Here is a 19058-nt window from a genome sequence, read left to right as displayed (position 1 = left end):
TCCCCTTAAGTAAGGTACAAGTTTAGAGACATAAGGATATGATCTTCCAAGTGGTTTATCCTAAATAAACATTTAGAAGAAAAAAAAAAGCTTGAGTATTTTTGTTAAAGTTGGTGTCATTTGAATGCAAATTGCTAACCTTGATAGGAGGAACTTGTGTCATGCAGAATGTGAGGCGGATCCCGATGCGTCAAAATGGGGCCCCAAGCGAACAGTAAGGAAGCAAAACGCAGAGAGCACAAGCAACAAAACAAAATTATACAGATCTAAAGCAGCGTATGAGACATAAAGAGCATCATCCCCACGCCTTGTCTATGCATATACTGCCTATTATTTTGAACAGGGTTATTTAAACCTTGTTTTCATTCACTCGTAGTGATTTATCCTTCACCGAATGAAATAACCGATTTAATCTGACAAGTACATAGAGAAAATGGTAGTGTCACTTCCTATACAAACGACCTTCCAAAATATTCTCGGTGCTTTATACCTTAATGTGGGGGATTAGATTACTTTTATATTTGAAACTATACTGAATTGCTATCTAATTTATCTAAATCATATAGACAATGCAATGTTGTAATTAAGGGTGAACACTAGCCTAGTCGTGCCCAAGTTTCAGTCAGCTCGAACTTGGTTCGACTAATAAAACCTCAAACTCGACTTGGGCTCGAGAATAGCTCGATCGAAGCAGCTCCAGCTCGACTCGATTAAGGCTCGACAAACTCCTTTGAATAGAATTGATATTCATTGTTACGTGTAGAGCTCGAGTTCGACTCGATTAAAACTCAACAAACTCGTAAACTCATTTGAATATATCAATTGAATTAAGGCTCGACAAACTCTATTAAGGCTCGAGCTCGACTCGACAAATGAGCATATACGAGTGTGTGTACAGGGTGAGCGCGCGCCCACACTAAAAAAAAAAAGCGATGAAAATTGAAAAACCGATGAAAACGGGCTGGCGATGGAACCGGCAAACAGTAACACGTGCGCCGAGGCGTAACAAGCTCCTGCACACCCTCAGCGCACTAAAAATTAAGCTGTTATTCTTGCGTCCTATTCATGTTATGCGCTTCTCTAGGTATCAAATCTCAGTCAAAAAGCATTTAAGAACAAAAGGAAAGGCAGGGGAAAGAGTTAAATGAATAATATAAAATTTGTCAGACGACGCACTACGTGTTTAGAAGGCCGAGCAGAAGATGCACAGAGAGTTGGTGTGGTCCAGCGGCCTGCATTCATTGGTAATAAATTACGAGTCACTTGACTCGCTTCTCTGAAAAACAGAGTCTCCCCGACCATCAAGGCCCCTGTATTAGTGAGAGATCAGAAGCCCCGAGAGTGTGAGATGGCCGGCGGCACCGGCGAAGCAGAATCACGGCCGTCCATGGCCTCTCCCATGGCCTTCCTCAGGTCCACCTGCTCCTGTTTTGAGCTGGTAGTGAGAGGCGTCTGGGGCTGTTTGGTTTATCATCTTGGCTTTGGTGAAGATTGTACTGATGGTCGCTCAAAGAAAGGCGAACATGAACAAGAAGAAGATGGAACCACAACTAGAAAGAGAGAAGTACATGAAGATCAAGAAGGAGATGAAACCAAAACCAGGAAGAAAGAAGAAGTTGGCCAAACCGAAACCAGAAACAGTGAAGAACCTGAAGAAGAAGATGAAACCAAAACCAGAGTGAGTACTCTCTCTTTCTACCTCCATCTCTCTCTTTCTCTTTCTTTTACGAGCATATTTTCGTACAACTCTCTTTAAAAATTTGGTGTTCACTTGAAAAACAGTGTCTGTATAAAGCGAAAAGATTTATAGCATAAGAAAGAAAGAACTGTCTGCGATCGGCTCTTCTGTAGTGATGAGTTTTATGTTTTGTTGGTGAAGGCAAATGGTGGGTCGACGGAGAATTTTGGTGTGATGCTCACAAGAGGACCCAAACGGCCAGGGATAGATGTGGGAGGCGGTGGGCAAGTGAACTAGCTGCTGGCAGTATTCATTGTACAACTTTGCTTCTTTCTTTCGTTTCTTAATCTGCTTTTTAGTTAGAAAGACTGTGTGAAGAAGAGATGGTGTTTTGTGTACATGAATAAGAATGCAAAGTTTGGGGTTTTTGATCTTTCCTGTACGTGCAAAAGTCTTCTTCAGTACCTCCATGATTCCCAAGTTGCAGATTCGGGACTTGGGAGTAATACCTGTGATTTCAGACCGGAAGATTTTTAGATCTCATGATACAATATAATGTAGAGAGAGAGAGAGAGAGAGAGAGAGAGCATTCTGATTCAGTGATATGTATGTGTTTGTGTGCTTGTGAAATTACATCTAACTAAGGCAGTGAATTGCTCTTTTCATCGGATTTCAGCATTTTCACGGATCTGAAATCTGCGGTTTTTAAATCTACAGTTTGATAAACGTCACATTTACTCAGTGAATCTGAGCTCAGGTGAGCTATCAAACGCAAGCAGAAGGCTTTCTCTTTCACATTAAATTAAGAGATGAAGATCACCAGGACCAATCACTTGTTTCTTTTTAATACCTCAATTATAATCCGGTTTTGACGAAGGTTCCCCAGATTTGAGATCCACAAATTTAAACTCGGACTAGTAGTGTTTTGTCCCCTCACCATCTCATAGAGATTGAAAAATTGTAAATATTAGATTATCTTTGTATCTGCAAACAAAAAATCTTGGGCATTTGAACGACCCCAAAAATGAGTTTTTGCTAAAACTCATTCTTAGCCAAATCTTATTTTCAAATGGGAGTGAATAACCTGGCACCCACCAAGTTATTCATTAAAAAATGTGTTTTGATCTTATTATCCAAACACACAGAGTACTTTTCTGAAGCTGATTTAACAACCAATTTTTTTTTATAAATTTAGTTTCTACGAAACTATTTTTCTGAGCATGTCATGTTTGAAACATTCATGAGTTACTAAAAATATTTTTTACTAAAAATATTTTTTTACTAAAAATATTTTTTTTTTATTTTAACCAAGCTGAACTCAAACTCAAGCTCGGGTTTCAGACATCAAGCTGGCCCGAACCCACTCTTATCGGACTAGGCCGGCCCGAGCCTAGTTGAGAAGCAAAAGACAACACAACAGAATGGTGTTTGAGGTCTTCCCAAATATGATTACACACCAGAGCTGGATGTCTGGGCATGTAGAGGTTGCCCACAATAAAAGGGGCCTACCGCTGTCCGAATGTCAGACATCCATCCCCTCTTAAGAGCATTACAATTTCATTTGGCAACGATGCAGAATTCTTCTGTCGAATTTGTCCCAAATAACTTTGTAATTCATTAACGGGCATTTGATTCGCTTGAATTCGAGTAATTTTAGAACTAAAATTTTCATTTTTAAAAATTAGAATTACATTATCAAAGAAAGAATTTTAATCCTTGAATTATAAGGTTATCCTGGAATCAAAATTTTAAAATTATGATCACATTCGGAAATTCTGGAATTTGTTCATCTTTTTTTTTAGTACAAGATATGGACGCTTCAGTTCACCGATTCTAAAATTTTAATTATTTTTTTATCGAACAAGTCATTTTTAATTCTAAAATGTCCAAAACTCACGCTATTAAATACAAAAAGAAACTGGAACTGGAATTTTCATTTCAATTCCAATCTATGGTGGAGTTACGATTATTAGATTTTGATTCTAAAATCAAAATTTCGGACCATGAAATGCCCTTTTAATGAACTTACAATGTGAGAAAAGCTCCATGCATCCACAAATAACAATTGATTGCATGAGAGAAATCAACTCTCGCCATTGCCTACAAAGTGACGAGACGATCTTCCCAAGCTAGCAGCTGTAGACGTAGTTGGCAAACTCACCAAGGCCGTCAAGGGAATTGCCCGAGTCAGCTCGGATCACCAGCAGATCCGGTGATGAGTCAAGGTTGGCCAAGCTCACCCTTAACTCGGCCCAACTTCGCATAACTCTCTCCTGGCTCGGCATGACTTGTCCAACTCAGCTGAAGTGATTTACATTATGGTTATTTGAACACTCGACCGAATCAACGAGTTAACTCACTGACCCAATGACCCAGTCATATACCAATTCGAGTCTGAGTCGCGGGTTTGTCAAGTCAGTGAGCCAGGCCAACCGGCGAGTTTACCAAACGACCTCTTAGTCCATCCAAATGAACTCAACTATGTAGGTACTATTCATTTTCTTATACTTCTTAAGGGGTGTTTGGTAATAAAACACTTTGTTCTTTGAAGGAGTAGAGCTAAGAATTTTTCATTTCAAGGGTCAAACTAACTATAGTTTCAAAATGTTAACAATGCCAAAATATAATTTTTCAAGCTTTTTATATAAATTAAACCATTTTTTTTAAATTTACATGTAAAATTTTGATTTTTCTTTTTCAAATCTAAGGGGGGCCGTGATCCCTGCTGGCCCCCCTTTCCTCCGCCATTTTCTTTGAAACTCATTGTTTTTTGGAATGCATTATCCATGGAATATATCACATGTTTGACAAGATATATTCTGCCTGACTTTTGCTGTCCAACGAGCCTAAAAAGAGGGACCTTCCTTAAGAAGTCGGCAATTATCCTCTTTCATTTTTCCCCACAAACGTAGGAAGGTCTAAATAGATCAAGGGCAACGTCTTAATCGTCTCTTCTTCTCCCCTCACTAGATGTCCATAGATTTCGAAAGCAGTGAAGATTTTAAATCTATAGTTCTCAACTATACAATTTACTGCGCGCCCTTTAATCTTTATATTTGAAGTTTGGTATGATCTGAAATCTCCTTTGCTTTCTAAATCTCAGTCAATTTAACTTTAAGAGCCAAAATACCACCCCTTGACAAACAAAGAGTCTTCTAAAACGGCGTTAATGATCCAAGGGAATCTCAAAGCCATGCTGCATGAAATCCAAATGATTTAAGGTGATTACAATTTTTTTTTAATATTTATTTTATTAATATATATATATAATATTTTATAATAATTAATTATATTTATATATAATTTATATTAAAATTTTTTTTTTAATTTAATCGGGTAGGCCTTGGCTTAGATTTACCTGCCTGTTATGAGTTATCGAAGGAGAAAATTCGCCTCTTACAATAGAAAAGGTTTCCCTCAATCTTTGTGGGATAACAAAAATGCGCTCAAGGACGAATGTTTTTCATTTAACGGGATGAAATTTTCAATCCCAGAATTTCGCCGATATTTTCTCTCGCACGAGATTTTGAGAAAGGCAGGTTTCCAACTTTCCACGGTGAATTCGACGTTGTCCTTCGTTTTCCTTGTTCCGATCTAATTCTACAGCCACACGCAGAGGGAGAGGGAGAGGGAGGTTGAGGGAGAGGGAGAGGGAGGTTGAGGGAGAGGGAGAATGCTATCATCAAAAGCCCTAAGGCCAACAACACCGCTGTGTAGATGGAAGAGCTCTCCTCGCTCAGCTCTCCCTCGCAACCACCAGCTTCGTCTCCTCCCTTCTTCTAATCTCTCCTTCCCTCATCACTCTGCTGCTCCTCCTTCTACTTCTTCTTCTGATGCTACTACTGCCAGTACTTCTTTTTGTGTGACCGATTTGTCATCTTCGATTGGCACGCCTCCGTCTACCTTCACGCAATGGAGCCTGGATCAGCGTCACATGCTCGCCCTCAATGCCGTTGCTTGTGTGGTTTGTTTTCTTCTCTCTGTCCTCCTCCTCGTCCTTGATGATTCTTCTGTTCCATTCGCACTCAATTTCATTGCTTCTGAAAACTCTCGTCTTAAATTCCCCATATTCCTTAGTTTTGTTCGCTTTGTGAAATTTAAGTTGTTTAGATTCTTTTGCTTTTCTTTCTTTTAATGGATATTAGCTAGAATTGGGGAATCTGCATTATCTGAGCGCATTTGCATGTCTGCATTGTGTGTTTCTCCTCATTCTTCACTCGTTAGAATCAAGTTTTTTTTTTTTCCTCCGTGTCCAGATGATTAAGTATTGTATGAACTCATTCCAAAAACTTGCTATAGATACTTGATATTCTTGGCTGTAGTGTCGAGGCAGAGATAAGCGGAAAGCTGAAACATTGCATCGTAATCAGTCCTCTTTTCGTACCCTGCTCCTCTATATAAGTGGTAGATCTAAACGCCATCTTAGAATGTAGATTTTCCATGGGAAACTTTTCACCTCTTCCTATCGTCCTTGTGTACATCCAACCTTCCGGGAAAAGCAGGATAAGTAGGGATGTCTTATTTTACTTCATAGTGTAGCGAGTTTCTAGCTTAGTCCAATCTTCCAAAACTAGGATAACTTACCTTGGTTGATCATTAACAAGATAAGTTATCCATGATGTGAAAATTGTCATTTTGAATGGAAGACTGACGTAACCGTTACTGAAGGATACAGTTTATTAGGATTTCACCAAGGTGAAAACTGCCTCACCTCTAGGCCTATGTGAAAGTTTCACCTCATGTGATTGGTGAAAGTGGAGACGCTGCAAAATAAGTAAACATTTTATCCCATAAATATTTTATCCTACCTTTAATTAGGCGATGAAATTTTGTGGGAATGCCTTGTGTTGGTTTACACGTTTCAAATTTTCAAGAGAAGGTTCTTCTGAAGACTCAAATAATGAGCAAAACCAAAAAAGAAATGCCTTGCTAAATACCCTTTACTTGCTTGTGGCCTTTTAAGCCTGCCTGAATATTTTCATTCTAAGTTGCTTTTAATTGTTGAATATGGTTGAATAGTACATGCAGGACCTTCTAGCTCATCTCTGATTCATAGGATTATTTCTGATCCTCTGTTACTGGGCTTACATAGAAACTTCTTTTCCTTTGGGTGGTAGGACTAGGAACATAAGGTTGCATAGAGTTGGTCTAGTTCATTGATAAGCTAAATGAGGAATCACATACCATTGCAGTTTCAACTAAAAGTCTTCCAGTACAGAGGACTACTGATTCAAGCCATACACTGATTTCCTGGATACTCCCATCCAAGACTTCATCCAGAAATTAGGACTAGAAAATGCTCCATTCTGGATTACATTTTATTAGTATTTCAAACTTTCCTGAGCATTTATGCACTTTTTTCTTGCACTCTTCTTGTGCCCGAGTTTCATAAACACTAATTGAAGTGAAGCTATTATTCATAGGCATAGGAGCTCTCCCAGCAGCAAATTTGCCAAAATTGTTTTCATGAATGTATGTGTATGTCTTCAATATTTCATTTGAGAATTAAAGAAAACACTACAATATTTAAAGTAATTATCAAGATGTAGATGCCTTATTGTCCAGTAAGTCCTACCCATGAATATCTTATTTGGACTACTAGACATCAATGTGCTAGCACACGTCACAAAATAACTATGAAACATGCATCGCAAGCAAATTTCTTGGTTTTAGATATATTCTCTTAATATCTGAATACATGAGACACGACTTTTATGTTTGTTCCTGTCCCATGTAAAGGAGTGGAAATAAATGCTGGATTACATAACAATTGAAGGTTTTGCAACCAGATTAGGAGCTAAACAAATGGGGCATTAGTCAGCATAGGAAACTGATAATACAGAATCAAATATTGGATGTCTGGATGTGTATTTGCATGCTATTGTTTATTTATTGGCATGTATATTTTCTCTTTCTCCTTTCTTTCTGTTGTCCTCCATTGCTGAACAATTTTATTCAACAGGCAGCATTGTCAGCATCTTGGTTACTTTTCAGTGCCATTCCAACGTTGCTGGTAGGTATCTTATCTTGATGTTTTTGAGAATTGTCTTGTTGAGTTTCCAAGTCAATGGTCCTAGAAGTAAATAGAAGAATAAAAATAACTACTGATGTGTCACATTGCTTTACTTTTTTGGATATGAAAAAGCTATTTTTTGTGCCATACTATTGTTGTTATAGTTGCCTGTTCTCTATGTTATCAAAGCCTGCTGGTGGTTGTTCATTTAGATCCATTGAAATCTTACTAGATTTTCTTAGATTACCTTGTTGAAGGTTTTTTTATTCCATCTAAAATCCTTGAGCAATTCAATGGTAAACTCGTTTCTGTAAATGAGCTATTTACTGCTGGTTGGAATGGTATATTATAACCTTGCTTTCAAGTTGTTTAGAATGATAACTTTTTTGTGTTGACAAGAAAGAAAGAGTACCTTTTGTTGATATAATCTTGTCAGGGACTGGCGCAATGGAACTCTTAGACAGTTGAGCAATTATCTTCCTTGTTTGTGTTCTTGCTTGATTGTTTGACATATTCATTTCCTTGGAATGTTGCTACAAAAAATGCTAATCTGATATTCTGATGCTTCAGCACAGCTTTCACTGTCTTTTTACTTGTTACATTTGTAAAGATCGGGCATAAATTCATATTTGACGAAGTTAGTTGGAAGCCTGGAACTCTTGCATCATGGAACTGATCACATGCTGTGGTGCAAGTATTCCTCGATCTGCTTACTAAGAAATTGTTCATTTTAAAGTTAAGATTTACTATTTGGTATTGTTTTTGTCCTGTGGTCCTCTTATATTGTTTAATTTGTGCTGATGATGTTTTCTTTGACAATCATGGAGGTGATTTATATCATGCAGGATTTTAGATGTTGCTTCTGGTTCTGGTTGTGTTGTGAACATAAACAAATACATACTGGAAATGGGAAGTGAATCTGCAATACCAATTATGTAAATTAATGAAGTTTGAAATAAAGGATAAAATTAAGAATGAAGATCATGATGGTAGCCGGTCTTTCTTTTTTGTTAGCTATGTTGTCTCTGTAGGTGGTTATGCAATCCTTGGTAGCATTCTTATGACTAATTTGGCTACTTATGCTCGAAGGCTTTCAAAAGGGCTGCGGAATCAATGGAGAAGCTGCTAGATGCAACAAGGGAGGAACTCCCAAACACGATGGCTGCGGTCAGATTGACTGGCATGGAAATTAGCGACTTGACGATGGAGCTTAGTGACTTGGGGTTAGCTTTCAATATCTGCATAAGTAAAACAAATAAGGTTTTTTTTCAATTTTTTGTGCATCTTCAGGAACCCTTTTGAAACAAGTCCAAATGTCCTTTTGCAGTCAGGAGATAACTGAGGGTGTGCGTAACTCCACCAGAGCTGTTCGCATTGCTGAAGAGAGACTGCGGCATTTGACAAGTATGACAACAACAGGTTGGTCAACCATATGAGTGCATGAAAATATGATTTAGATTGTACAGTTGGTTTTATGTTCTCTTCACTTGATAGGTTTTGTGCAGAAAAGAAACTTGGTGATGCACCACAGAGCAACACCAGCAGTAGCTAAAACAGCAAGGAGTCTCCGGCATGGGATCATCAATGGCCGTGCTGTTTTCCGAAGCGTGGTTGGTCTGATCCAGTTCTCTAGGTGGTTAATGAATTTTTGGGCAACTCAGAAGCAAAGAAGACAACTGTCTAAATGAGAGTCCATTTTTTCTGCTTATTTATGTATATGAATGTTCAGCATTACCTGCGGGCCTGTGAAGTAGTTATCTAACATGTGGGTTCCTAAAAGTAGTGCTAGATAGTTGGAGGCTGCTGCATGAAAAGTATGAAAGTATGTATGGCAGGATTTGAGTTTTTTTTTTTTTTTTTTGGTTGGTCATGAAGCATCGTCGATTAACAAAGATATAGTTATTTGAAGCATCATAAACTAGGAGAAGTAATGATAATTATTTACCTTAGTGATTGACAAATTTAGTCGTTGATGAAGGATCGGCATAAATTAAAACGGTGAAAATGTATATTGTGGAATTGATTCTTGGGTGATGATTATTACAGATTTGCTCTTACACTGACTTAGACCACTAAGCAACTCTGGCCTTCTGTCCCTGGTTCAGCCATTATAAGATTTGGATTTTGTCCATGCCCATGGAACGTCATTGTCATTGTCTGGGATTTGAACCTTTAGGACGTCTGTTTAATAGCAATGCCAGTCATGGTACTTATCAGTTTCTTTTCCCTCTTCAGCTGTTTCACTGGAAAGCATGCTATCAGTGGTGCATTTTCAGCAAAAAGCTGACCAATACGGGTTGTGGTGCAATATAAGCCACTACTTGAAGCTCAAACTGCTTACACCACTAAAGTTACTCTTGCCCTCTGTCTTCTGGTTCATCCATGACTAACTTTGAATTTTGTCCATGCCCATGGAACATTATTTTCATCGTTTGGAAATTCCGTTACCTTTTAGCAGCTTTCTATTTCCCACTCAGCTGTTCACTCGAAAGCATACTTTGACTGGCATAATTCCCCAAAAAGCTGACCACTATGGAGTTTTTGGTTCCACTAGTAAATTTTCTTCCTGTAATGATGGGGAAACCTTCAAGGAACTGGGCCAATAAGTCCAACCATTTTTTTATTTTCAAATGAAGATGATTCCGATTCATGTGCAATACCAGAGTCCCAATATACAACTGTGTTACTGTTCACTGCTACCCTTTTACCACTGTCGCTCCACCTTTCATTTATCCCTATTGTATTGGACATTTCTTACCAAATAAAAATAATGTCATATTTCTAGTCTAATCCATCTGACCTTTTATAAAGAGCACTTGTTCTATTAAATGGTAGAAACAAGAAAGGAGTGAAGACGAAGAAGAGAGGGAGAAAGTGAAGACGAATGAATTCTTCATTCCAAAAACTTTTTTGAAGCCTTACCAATCGTAAGGTATTTGTACAACATTCAGTGCTCATCTTCCCTATTTACTCGAATATACAACAAGATGATAAGGTAGGAAATCACCAATGGGATAAGGCAAGATCACGTCTCAATCTGGCTCAATCCTTTCCTGAAATCACTGGCTCAATCCTTTCCTGAAATCACGACGTTGCTGATTTCTGATCTTCTTCCTGAAATCACGATGCTGATTTGTGTAACGTCTAACATGTTCTGTGGGACTTCTCATGAAAGATACGATATTTTTTGCAGGTTTTATTCACAAAATATGTTATAAAGCATCAACAAGCTAATATATTCTATGTTAGCCTGTTATGTCTATGCTCACACTCTACACAAATACACACGCACAAACATATACACAAGCATGCATACACATGCGCGTGCACACCCCACACACAAGTAACTAAATAAATAGCAAGTGGCTGGAACCTGGACGGTTCCTGCCTAGATTCTTCTTTGGTTCTGCTCCCCCGTTGGAGTTATAATCTTGTGAAAGCCAGAACAGTGCACCTATTCACATATTTCTTTTAAAAAAAAGGCTATTCGCGTGACGGTGGAGGATGAATGAGGAGCCAAGTGGAGCTGAATCTGCAAAGTATATGATCTTTATTTCAAAGTATTATGCTTTGAACCTTAGGTCTATTATATTCCGTTTTAGTTTTTCAATTCTGAAAAATACCAGTTTTTTATTTGCTTGGAAGGCACTTCAATCTTTTTTTTTTCGTATTATTACACTATATAAAATATACACATAAGTGTAACATATCTACTATTTTATGAGGGAGCTAAGTTTAGCCAAAAAACTTTTCGCGCTCCACAGCCTATTTTATGAGTTTGAATGAGCACTTTACAAGCCAAGCTTGTCTCTTCTGGCTGAATTGCTCTTTTTTCTGCGTCGCAAGTGGTAAAAGTCATCGTTTCGAGGTTGGCTTTGAAAAGGGGAAAGGGAATTAAAAAAAGATGGTAGGTTGAATCTGATGGCATGTGGACAGAAGTATGGCATCACAGCCAAGGAGCATTGCCCTCAACTTCACGCCCGCCAATTATTAAACAAAACAAAGGAGATTTTGTCACAAGTATGACCGTAACCAGGCACCTACTAGGCGAGTTCAAGTGGATCAAGTTGTGTTCACCATTGCTGAAATAACATTTAACTATGGATTTTCTATACGTTTGTGTGTATGTACATGTTTGGACTTCTGAAGAACAATAGTAAGCCTTAGGAGGCAATATCAAGGAAAAAGCCTGTTATGAAAACGCTTAACATCCTTTAAATGTAAATCTATTCTTTGGGATGAACATCCAAATCATTGTCGGTGGTTTAACATACGTTTCTTGAGATGCAGCAAACTGGTTGAACTGAGGGGTGGAGCCAAAAATTTTTCATGAATGGAGTCGAATTAAAGTTCCTAAATTTTAGAAGGGGCCGAAAAATCATTTTTCAAAATTTTTACATAAGATTTTTAAAAATTTACATGTAAATTTAAAAAAAAAATTGAGGTAGGGCCAGGGACCATGCGGGCCCTCTCTTGGCTCTACCTCTGGTTGAATTGGTGATATGGGAAAGATGAAGATTTGATTTTCATGGGCACTATGCTTTTGCGACATAAGGGAAAAGCAGTGTGCTGCTAAGGTGTTGTACACATTCTTTTTAGACTATGAGAGGAGACTTTAGCTATTTTCTGAGCGATGGGTCTTGATCCTCTTGCTCACCCGAAAATGATATGTTAAGTAAAATTTTTAATTTGAACTATGTGCTTTGAATAATCACGGATGGAAGAGATGGCTTGAGGGATGCATAAATGGAATCCAATTCTTGCGTGGCATGGCTTCACGGTACATGTAAAGGCTTGCTTCAAAGAATGGTTCTGTAGCGATCACCTTTTGGAAGAGGTTACAACATTGTGGTTGAAGAATGTGGGCAACGCTTAATAGGGATTTCTTGTTAGATGGATTATTCGTGTTTGTATTGCTTCCATTGTCGACTCTATATTCCTCTATTTTTTTAATTCTTGTTATCTTTCGTAGGCTTTGAATAACAAGTGTGTGTTGGTCGAGGAAAAAGAAAAAGAAAGCACTGCTATAAAAATGATGGGTATTTAGTATTGGGAGCCATTTTTATACAATTTTTGTTCCGGAATCACAGAAGGTATGATCCTCTCTCTATCTCTCTCTCTCACACATTGTATCTTTATTTTATTTATCAACTAAGTCAACTTGTTAAATTCCTCATTCAGTTTGGCAATATTATAATGTATTTCCTAGCACCACATGACTTCCGCGTGCTGTAACCTGTAAGTCATTTCTTTCCGGAGTCTCATCCACAAGCCACCTATATATATATATATATATATATATATATATATATATATATATATATATATATATATATATATATATATATATATATATATATATATATATATATATATATATATATATATATATATATATATAGAGAGAGAGAGAGAGAGAGAGAGAGAGAGAGAGAAAGAGATTTCTTTGGATGTTATGCCCAATTGAAATTTCTCATATTCTACGATCTTGATGACTAACGGTGGCCGTGATTACGAATATAATTGACGATCTTGTTGCTGCAGGTGGTGCGTGATGGTGATTTCCACCCGCAAATGTTGATCCAACTCGTACCTAAACCTTTCCTCCTCCATCATTTTGAACTGTTGCAGTTGAATCCTGGATTGGCACCACCGCATTTTATTGTGCACGTCCCCTTTTTCCGGTCACAGCTTTTGATTGTTATTTAAAGAAAGATCTGTCTTGGTCCATACGGGAAAAGAAAATTCAGAGACCAGGAATTAGACGGCGATCGATGGCATGACTTTTTTTTTTAAACATAAATATTTTCTGTCGGATGAAGGTTTTTTTTTTCCCATAGGCTGCGTTTGATTGATCACTTCGAATTTGAAAATATATGAATTTGACATCAAATTGACGTGACATGTTTTTGCTGATGTGGTAAAAGATCTACGAAACTTATGATCTTATATCAGACTTAAGATCTATACTCAAAGATCCTTATTTAGGTAGGAAAGATCTTATATCGAACCTAAGATCCACACTTAAAGATCTTTATTTAGGTAGTGTTTTATAGCCTTAGATCTTATATCTGATGCTGCATTAAAATGTGTACAGAAATACTTAGTTTAAATAAACTGAAGATTATTTTGGTAGCTGTAAATCCATATTACATATGAAAAACTGTGGATTTAACATCAGAAAGAGGGTGCCCAACCTTAAATCCATGGATCTGAGATTTTAATAATCAGATCTCAAATCAACGGTGAATGAATACACTGTTACTTTTTTGCATCGAGAAAAAAAAAATCGGATTTAAGATCAGAGAAAGGGGGGTTTGATCTTAAATCCATTCTTCTCAAATCCAAAAATCTCAAACCTAATGCTGTCAAATGCACACTTTAAGAAAAACGTCATATTTAAGAAAGCTAAACAGTTTGACATTTTTATAGAGCAGAATAATATTTTCTTGAAATATTTCTCCTTGTTTAACAAGAGGATTTTCAACTGCCCATCAAACACAGATTAAAAATGTAGCTTGTCTTGGACCTTAGCCATGGAATTAGCGTCAGTTGCTTCTTGACGTCTTCGATTAAAGAGTTATGTCCTGATACGTCATTAGCTAAAACATTGGGTTATGTCTTAACCACCGGATACTGATAGAATCCTTTAAACGAACTTTTTCTGGCAACCCTAAAGCAATGCTTGTTGATTATCTATTAATATTTTCAAATCCTTTTCTTTACAGTTTTATTTGCAATTTTAGCAATGAAAGGTAACGGCAAATAGGCCGCTTCAAAGTCCCTTTCATTCAGTTATATGTAGTCTTCAACTCCCACTTACCATCTAAAAGCATCTCCTACTTAAAATAATAAATCTTTTTGGAGTTTTGGCCTTTTGTTTGGCAATGATCTTTTATATACACACATGGCGGCTTTAGCTTTTGAAAGTCACACAGTCATTTAATAAGAACCACGGCTCAACATGATGGACGATTAATTGTAATGCCCCAAATGTTTAGTCTCGTATCGAAGATTGTGAGGAATCTTTAAGGGTTTATAAATGGGTCATTGAGGAGAAGATTGTCCTGGTTACTACATTTTTAGGATTGAAACCAGAACTACTAGGAGGCGAGTTAGGATCCGTAACTAGGGGCCCGACCTTGAGAGTGTGTCGGGTTGTTATATTAACAAAAAACAAAAAAAACTGAAAGTTATGATTCTTTTGTAATATAATTTTAGTTTACACTTTTTTCTTCTTGATATTTTCTAAACCATCTATATGTTTCAAATGATTGACCCTCAATAGATGGCTTTGTGACTTTATACTATATATATATATATATATATATATATATATATATATATATATATAAAATTGGTAAACATCTGACCATTTGAATGGGAGACAAGAACCATGACACTTAAATTTGTGTTGAAAATTTATTTTAAACAAAACATAAATATCCAATTTGTTCATGAACACCAATTTAATATAAATCATGTTTTAACTCAAATTAGATTTGATAAAAAAAAATTGTTTTTCTACTATCACAATTTTAATGTTATAAGAGTTGTTCGTTCTTTAAAAATTATTATCAAAATAAAAAAAATGACTAACTTAATATATGTTCCTCGTCAAACCACCTTTAAGATTGTATTTATAAGTTTAAATTTAAAAAAAAACTTCAGTGACTATTTTTTAGTAGGGTTTGTCTTTTGCCCCTTATCAAAATGGCCTGACATTTATAAATTTATCTTGAAACACAAAATTAAGGTGTAAAAAGAAATGTCAGATGTATGTAAACTAACACTCATACTACTTCAAAATGGTAAAAGAATGCCTTTAAAAAAAAAACAAAAAAAAAGATCCAAAGCATGCATGATTTGTAAACAAAATAAAGAGGTGGAAAAAAATTGTTAAATATTTTTAGACCATTAAGTCAAGTGATGATACTTATTCTAGTATGAGGCATACCAAGACACTATATATATAGGTTCTACTTCAATTTTTTTTATTTACATATAAATTTTAAAAAATATCACTTGTCTTATATAAAAATTTTAAAAAATGATAATTCGACCCTTGTCAATATTAGAAACTTTAATTTGGCTCCTCTCATAAAAAATTTCTAGCTCCGCTCCATTAATAATATGTCTTCTATCTATTAATGGTGATTGAACATAATGCATTGAACGATATGCTATGAGAGGTCGAAATCAATGTATATATATATATATATATATATATATATATATATATAAAAAGATGATGTAAGATTCTGATGCCAAAGGCATATCCATGCTCTTTTGTCAGCACTCACCACCTGCCACACGGCCCATCACCATATCCATAAGCAAAAGGCGACGGACCTACCTCTTGCATCGCTTCTCCATCAACCACCTCCAGTCCACAGGGATGATGATATTGATAAGTTCACTCCACAAGGATCCGAAGGAAATGCCAATAAAGAAAAATCATTTCAAATTTGCATTTGAATGGGGATAAAGAACAATGTATGTGATATCTGAATCCGAATTCTAAATCCACAATTTGAATTTGATTGGGAAAAGTGCATAGCTATTAGGAAAATTTAATTGGCCATACTGATGTTTATCATCAGATCGAATAGTTGCATGAAAGAGAATCCGAACTGATGGATGTCAATTTTCAAATCCAAATATGATCCAATTTTTTAATTTAATATTACTTTTATCTCATCTCCATTGGCATCTCTGTCACGTGCGTAAGTTTTTTTTTTAAAAAAACTGGCATTTAATTTTATTAAAAATATTACTAATTTAAATTTGAGCCCTCCGCCAAAGTAATGTACGGCATCAATGTTGGAGGTGACAGCTGCAAAGTAGCTTTGTCTTGAATGAAAAGCACAAAGAAGTCGTGGGTGCGTTTGAGTATGTGACAAAAAATCCAAAAAAAAAAAAAGAGAAGGGAAAAATATAATGGATGTAGGAAATTGTGTCGGCGTCGTCTTGTCGTATTAGTTTATAGTGGATACGTACCGTATGTATCAGCGCATGTTGCCTTAATTTTTATTTTATGAATTTCAAAAAGAATTTAATAAATAAAAAAATATAGGCCTTGTATTGTATTATAGTAGACTGGGCATCGGGCTGGCTTGATGACCGAAATCGGGTTGGGCTTGGTTCAATAAAAAATTATTTTTTAAAATTATAATAATTTTTAATATAAAATATATTTTAATAATAAAATATAATAATAATAAAAATATCATGTTATCGAGCAAGACCCATCAAACCAACCTGAGCCGGCCTATCAAGTTCGAGCCCGAGCCCAGACCCCGAGCCTATATTACCCACCGGCAACCCAGTCCAATACCGAGGTCCAATTATATCAATGGATACACCATGATATGGCAATGGAGTGTGGATTGAATTATGGACTTTTTGTTCATGTTTGATAGGTGTCGTTTGGGGTTTTCTAGTTGAATTCTAACCTAAGCAGGTGTCATATCAAAGGGAGTTGCCTGAAGCAGACAGTGGCCGTCCTCTCATATTTCAACTTTTCGGGGCATTTTCCTTTGTCCTTGATGAAGTTGGTAGATGATGTAAGATAAGATACGTGTCAAAACAGGTTTAGAACTTACTAGTTGGCGTCAAAAAGTTAATATGAAAATAAATTGGGACAAAATGAACATGAAAATTACTTAGACAACAATATACTATTTAAAAAAAATAAAGAAAATGTCATTATATATATTATTTATACGGCCAGTTAATTTGGATATTGTCTTTTGTCATATTTTATGTTTTAATTATGAAGACGTAGTCTGCATATTTGAGAATATTCTTTCGACATTTTTAGACATGTAAGACTATCAGTTTTAGTTCATTTTAACTTAACATTTAGAAAATCTCACTTGTGTAGAGTCATGAAATTTTGAAAGATTGGTTGAATACATTTCTGACACATATAATAGTAATGCACGTTATGGAACCACAAAACTTGTATTTGACCTGTCGCACTACAATAGTTGAGATATTCAAATTTCAAATGAAGTGAAACCCAAAAGCAAAAGAGAAAAGCCCAATAATCTATCAAGGTCTTCAACGTTCTTTTTGTTCCTTTCTTTCTTTTGACGTGGTGCTTAACATCTCATTAAGAAATCAGATTGGATTATAATTTAAAAAATGACATCCAATCAGATTTGGATACAGATTCAAATCGAAATAGTTTTAAACAAATATCTTGTATCTAATGCTATTTCATTTTGAAATTTGGCATAATCCTGTTCAAATTTGGATTTGAATATGTTTTTTTTTTGTATCTAAATCTGAAATTTGAATTCAGTTGGATGAATATTCCAAAAAAGAAATACGGTTAAGGGTATATCCAATCCAAATGTGATCCATTGACATCCCTGTTGTAGCTACAATACTTTGATTCTAACGGATATGTGAATAATGATGTTAAATTGCACCATCCAACCACGGTTTTATATATATATATATATATATATATATATATATATATATATATATATATATGAAAATACTCATCACAAATTTCTCATAGTTCATGTCACCATGACAACTAAATAAACCATAAATCATCAATGAAGCCACCAAAACTATTACGACATCATAAACCGCAGCTGATGCTAACTTGGTAACTGTTATTTAACAATAAATTTTAAAATTTTATTCATTCGCCAACACGTCCCGTACACGGCAGAATTGATAATTTGATATATATAAAAGGCCGCTAACATTAACATCCTGAAAGATCTACAAGACTTTTTTTAAGGACTTGTTGTACTCAATTTGGCAATTGGATCCCTGATGAAAACGATACGAGCTTAGCGGATGACCTAAAACAATTTTGGCGCATTATCTTTTATTGCATTCCATTAAACAACGGCCTAAACGTGCATCTGCTTCACATTTAAATCCGATGAAGCGTTCTTTTCAGATTTGGGGTAATGTTTTCGTCAGCTTTACACTCAAACCTTCAATCATGTATGTGTCAACCAAATTGGGTTTGGCATTCAATTCAAAGCTACACAACAAAATTATCATAGTTCGAATTTAATGCCTACTTTTCTTAAAGCCAAACAAATTGTTTTTTTGCATTTCCTTTTTACCAAATTCAGTCAGTATATATATATATATATATATATATATATATATATATATATATATATATATATATATATATATATATATATATATATATATATATATATATATATATATATATATATATATATATATATATATATATATATATATATATATATAAACAAGAGAGAGAGAGAGAAAAAGAGCCGATAAAATGGGAAATATATAACAAAATTTGGGGACAAGACGTCCCCTAGATACAAAAGCAATCCGCAAAAACAAAAGCAA

General features: G+C 35.7%; 2 protein-coding genes across 3 annotated transcripts; both read left to right on the top strand.

Moving 5' to 3' along the window:
• Window positions 1–1280: 1280 nt before the first annotated feature.
• Window positions 1281–2115, top strand: LOC116248712 (uncharacterized). The gene is made up of 2 exons (XM_031621662.2): window positions 1281–1678; window positions 1880–2115. The coding sequence occupies exons 1-2, from the start codon at window positions 1349–1351 to the stop codon at window positions 1973–1975; spliced, it is 426 nt and encodes a 141-aa protein (XP_031477522.1). The 5' UTR covers window positions 1281–1348; the 3' UTR covers window positions 1976–2115.
• A 3088-nt stretch (window positions 2116–5203) lies between these two features.
• Window positions 5204–9652, top strand: LOC116247008 (uncharacterized). 2 transcript variants are annotated; one of them, XM_031618950.2, is made up of 5 exons: window positions 5204–5642; window positions 7641–7691; window positions 8781–8914; window positions 9019–9110; window positions 9186–9652. In XM_031618950.2, the coding sequence occupies exons 1-5, from the start codon at window positions 5352–5354 to the stop codon at window positions 9377–9379; spliced, it is 762 nt and encodes a 253-aa protein (XP_031474810.1). In that variant the 5' UTR covers window positions 5204–5351; the 3' UTR covers window positions 9380–9652. The 2 variants fall into 2 exon arrangements, with proteins under 2 accessions (XP_031474810.1, XP_031474811.1); XM_031618951.2 differs by having other exon boundaries at window positions 5219–5642; window positions 9197–9379.
• The last annotated feature ends 9406 nt before the right edge of the window (window positions 9653–19058 follow it).

This window comes from Nymphaea colorata, chromosome 2, assembly GCF_008831285.2.
Source record: "Nymphaea colorata isolate Beijing-Zhang1983 chromosome 2, ASM883128v2, whole genome shotgun sequence".
Taxonomy (NCBI): domain Eukaryota; kingdom Viridiplantae; phylum Streptophyta; class Magnoliopsida; order Nymphaeales; family Nymphaeaceae; genus Nymphaea; species Nymphaea colorata.
The sequence above is the reverse complement of the archived record's forward strand: the minus strand, read 5'-3'. Positions and strand labels throughout refer to the sequence as shown.

Excerpts from the sequence above, each read along its gene's own strand:
- LOC116248712 (XM_031621662.2), top strand. The coding sequence starts at position 1,349 with ATGGCCGGCGGCACCGGCGAAGCAGAATCACGGCCGTCCATGGCCTCT. Across the intron at positions 1,679-1,879 it reads AAGATGAAACCAAAACCAGA|GCAAATGGTGGGTCGACGGA; the intron begins GTGAGTACTCTC and ends TTGTTGGTGAAG.
- LOC116247008 (XM_031618950.2), top strand. The coding sequence starts at position 5,352 with ATGCTATCATCAAAAGCCCTAAGGCCAACAACACCGCTGTGTAGATGG. Across the intron at positions 7,692-8,780 it reads GTGCCATTCCAACGTTGCTG|GCTTTCAAAAGGGCTGCGGA; the intron begins GTAGGTATCTTA and ends TTATGCTCGAAG. Across the intron at positions 8,915-9,018 it reads ATGGAGCTTAGTGACTTGGG|TCAGGAGATAACTGAGGGTG; the intron begins GTTAGCTTTCAA and ends GTCCTTTTGCAG.